The following is a 3,824-nucleotide window of genomic DNA, read 5'->3' on the forward strand; positions in this document are numbered from 1 at the left end:
CCCCCCCCCACCCCACCCCTGTTGATCAAACCAACTGGTTCCATTGAGCCAAAATAAATGAGAATGTGTTTTAATTACAAATAAAGAGATTCATAAGAAAAGAAGGTCCAGGTCTGTCTACAAACCCTTCAGGTGTTAAATACTGTCCAAAACAAATTTAATGATTTCAGGTTTCAAATGACATTTTGCTCTTTAAATAAATGTTAATGTCTTACATGTAGTAAACTTGACACACGTGGACAGAATTATTGGTACGACTTGTTTACTGACAGAAAAACATAAAAAGTTCACAGAAAAAACTAGAATCTGACAAACAGAATAAATAAAAATTCTATAAAAATTTAAGTCAGACAGTGCTTTTCAACCATGCTTCAATATATATATATTTTAAATGAAACTCGTAAAACAGGCCTGGACAGAAATGGTGGAACCCCTGAAAATAATGTGACCAAAGGAACTTTTTAAATCAAGGTTTGACCACTAATTATCACCACAGGTGTCTGCAGGGCCTGAATGTAGACCTACAGGTACTCACTGTGTTTGGTGACATGCTGTGGACCACACTCAACATGGACCAGAGGAAGACAAAGACTTGTCTCAGGTGATTAGAAAGACAGTTATACACAAGCATGTTAAAGGTAAAGGTTATAAGACCATCTCCAAGCAGCTTGATGACTACAGCTGCTCAGATTATTCAGACATTAAGAACCGTGGGACTGTAGACCACCTCCTGACCTGACCGCAGGAGGAACATGTGTGACAATCAAAGAGACGATAATAGAAAAAGTAATAAAAGAGCCCAGAAAAACTTCTGAAGAGATTAAAGGTGATCAGTGTCAGATCTCACATCCATCACTGTTCGAGTCAAAGTGGACTTAAAGGGAGACGACCAATGAGGACACCAAATCACAAAAACCAGACTGTAATTTACCAAACTACACATTGACTAAGACACAACACTTCTGGGACAATGTCCTCTGGACAGACGAGACAAAAATTAAACTTTTTAGACAAACACATCAGCTCTGTGTTCACAGAGGGAAAAATGAAGCAGATGAAAAAAACACTGTCCGACTGTGAAACATGGAGGTTCTGTTGTGTTTGTGTAACAAAATATTAAGTTAAGGGTACAACATCTCTATCCAGGCCTGTTTCATGGGTTTAATTTTTTAATTCTGTTGAAACATGGTTGAAAAACAATTTACAACATTAATTTAATTTTCATAGGATTTCATTTATTATTACTTTTGTCCGATTCAAGTTATTTCTGTGACCATTGTGGGGTTTGCTTCCATTAGACGAGGGCTACAAACAATTTTATCCACATGTAGTCTCCAACATTAGGGCCCCACGAGATTATTTTTATTATTTTTATGAGATTAAAGTCATAATTTTATAAAAATAGTCATAATATTACGACTTTAATCTCGTAAATTACAACTTTAAACTCATAATATTACGACTTTAAACTCGTAATATTACGACTTTAAACTCGTAATATTAGGACTTTAATCTCGTAAATTTCTACTTTCAACTCGGAATATTACAAGTTTAAACTCATAATATTACGACTTTAAACTCGTAATATTATGAATTTATTTTTATATGACTTTACTCTCATAATATTACTTTATAACTTTATTCTCGTAATTAAAAAAAGTCTTGTGTGGCTCTACTCCGTCTCCAACATGAAATTCAACCAGCCTAAAAGGATTTACACATCTGGCAAAATGTTTTTCTCCTTTTCTTTTACGTTAGTAAAATTCTTTTAAAGAAAAAAAAAACTTTGGGTAACTCAACAACCATAATATTAGTAAAAAACTGTAAGAGAGTTGGTCTGATTCTGGGAACCTGTGGCCAAAAGATGTGACTGTTGTTTGTGATTTAATGACTAATAAAACTTCAGCTGTTTGTCTTGTTTTTTTTAGTGTGTCTGGTATTTAACTCTTGTGCAATGAGACATTTTAAAAGGTAGATTTATTTTCTTAACACCATCATTAGTTGAACTGTTTAAGTGCCATAGTTTGTGGTAAATGTACATCTATAGAACAAATAGTTTTTAAATACAGTAAATCCTACATCTACTCACTTAATATTTCTTTGGGAAAAAATTAACTTTCAGAGACAAATTTTATTTTGAAGAACCATCTGTTCAACTTCCTGCTATAAAGCTCTGCAGCAATTTGATTCTTTGATCAGACTTGTTATAAAGGTGTAAATAAAGAAAAACATTAAAACTGCTCTGTTATTAAAAGAGCATCTGGTTGTCAATTAGTGATGCATTTTAGGAGAAACGGCAAAGTTAAAACGATTCTCTTCCAGATTTTCAGAGAAAATTCAGAGCTTAAATGCAACAAAAGTTAATGAAAATTTGAACGTTAGTAAATCTGAACAAGAAAAGAGACAAAAATGCTCCAGTTTTGACATAAACTGCAGAAGAAGTGTGAAGATTTTGGAGGAAAATTATTTTGAATGTTTTAGAAGAAATCTCACAGAATGTGATTAAATCATCACCAATAATCACCTTTTTGATTGTGTAATAATTAGATATTAAAATGTCTGTTTTTAAGACTAATATCAACACATGCAAGCCGCCATAAGTCCCATCAGAAAAACAAAAAGATATCAGCAATGGCTTTAACCACCGTCAGCGTTTTAAAACCAAACTCTGTTAGCCTATTTGGAAATATAAAGTCATTCTTTATTGTGGAGCAAAATATATATTTGAACAAATGTCTCAATGAGCAGAGAGAAAGCAAAAATAACAGATCTGGTTTGCATAACATGAAAAGACAAATGACTGCAAATCTGAACACCAACCAAATAAAACTACATGACAAATCAGACATATAAGGCAATTAAAATAAAAAACATTTAAATTATTCAGCTTGTGACAACAAAAAGTACATTAAAGCATACCGCCATTTTCAACTAGCTACAAATGGCCATTTTATTTAGAGTAAAAAGCACAACCATTAGTGTCCTGCCTCAAGTTTTAAGAGTCTTGTTAGGGTTTAAATGTCTTACATGCAAGCATGAAATGTTCTAGAGATGTACAAAGGAGGGCATTATGTTGCTTGCCAGTTTCAAATAGAAAAGTCATGTGCTTTTAATGGGAATCAAGGAAAGGTACTAAAAAGCAGAGGATGCTGCGACTGGCCGGCTGCTCCCAGGCAGAGTCTGAGGTACTGAAGCCTCACAACGCCTGGGCAGGAACACAAAAAGCATGAGGGCCTGGAGCAGCAAGCAGGGTTTAGGCTTGTCGTGGCAATAAGACCAAATATCTCTTCAGCTTCACGGCCTCTGCAGCCTCACATGGACTCAAACTCATCGATGCGCTGCTTGGTGTTGCCTTGGCGGATCTGGCGCAGGGTTTTGTACTTGTCTCTTCCTGCTCGGACATTCTCTGCATGCAGCATGTCGTTCTGGGTTTTCTTAGTGTCGTCCCGAGCCTCCGCCAACTCTGAGCTCAGAGTCTGAGGAGACAGAGGACATCAGATGTGAGTGAGGTCATGAGATACGAATGAGACATCAAGAAATATGAAAGAGAGGACATAATACAGGAAACAAGAGTGAGAGGGGACAGGAAACAAGAGTGAGAGGGGACAGGATACAAGAGTGAGAGGATAGGATACAAGAGTGAGAGGGGACAGGTTACAAGAATGAGAGGGGACAGGAAACAAGAGTGAGAGGGGACAGGAATCGAGAGTGAGAGGGGACAGGAAACGAGAGTGAGAGGGGACAGGAAACGAGAGTGAGAGGGGACAGGAAACGAGAGTGAGAGGGGACAGGAAACGAGAGTGAGAGGGGACAGGAAACGAGAG

At 36.6% G+C, this 3,824-nt stretch overlaps 1 protein-coding gene across 1 annotated transcript in view; it reads right to left on the bottom strand.

Moving 5' to 3' along the window:
* Positions 1–2,679: 2,679 nt before the first annotated feature.
* The window catches only part of LOC106530686 (radixin), a gene marked incomplete in the record, with an annotated part of 41,289 nt that continues 40,144 nt past the window's right edge, over positions 2,680–3,824 (bottom strand). The window contains 1 exon segment of the mRNA XM_014026356.1: positions 2,680–3,476. Coding sequence (XP_013881810.1) covers positions 3,312–3,476 — 165 coding nt within the window.

This window comes from Austrofundulus limnaeus, unplaced genomic scaffold, assembly GCF_001266775.1.
Source record: "Austrofundulus limnaeus strain Quisiro unplaced genomic scaffold, Austrofundulus_limnaeus-1.0 Scaffold547, whole genome shotgun sequence".
NCBI lineage: Eukaryota > Metazoa > Chordata > Actinopteri > Cyprinodontiformes > Rivulidae > Austrofundulus > Austrofundulus limnaeus.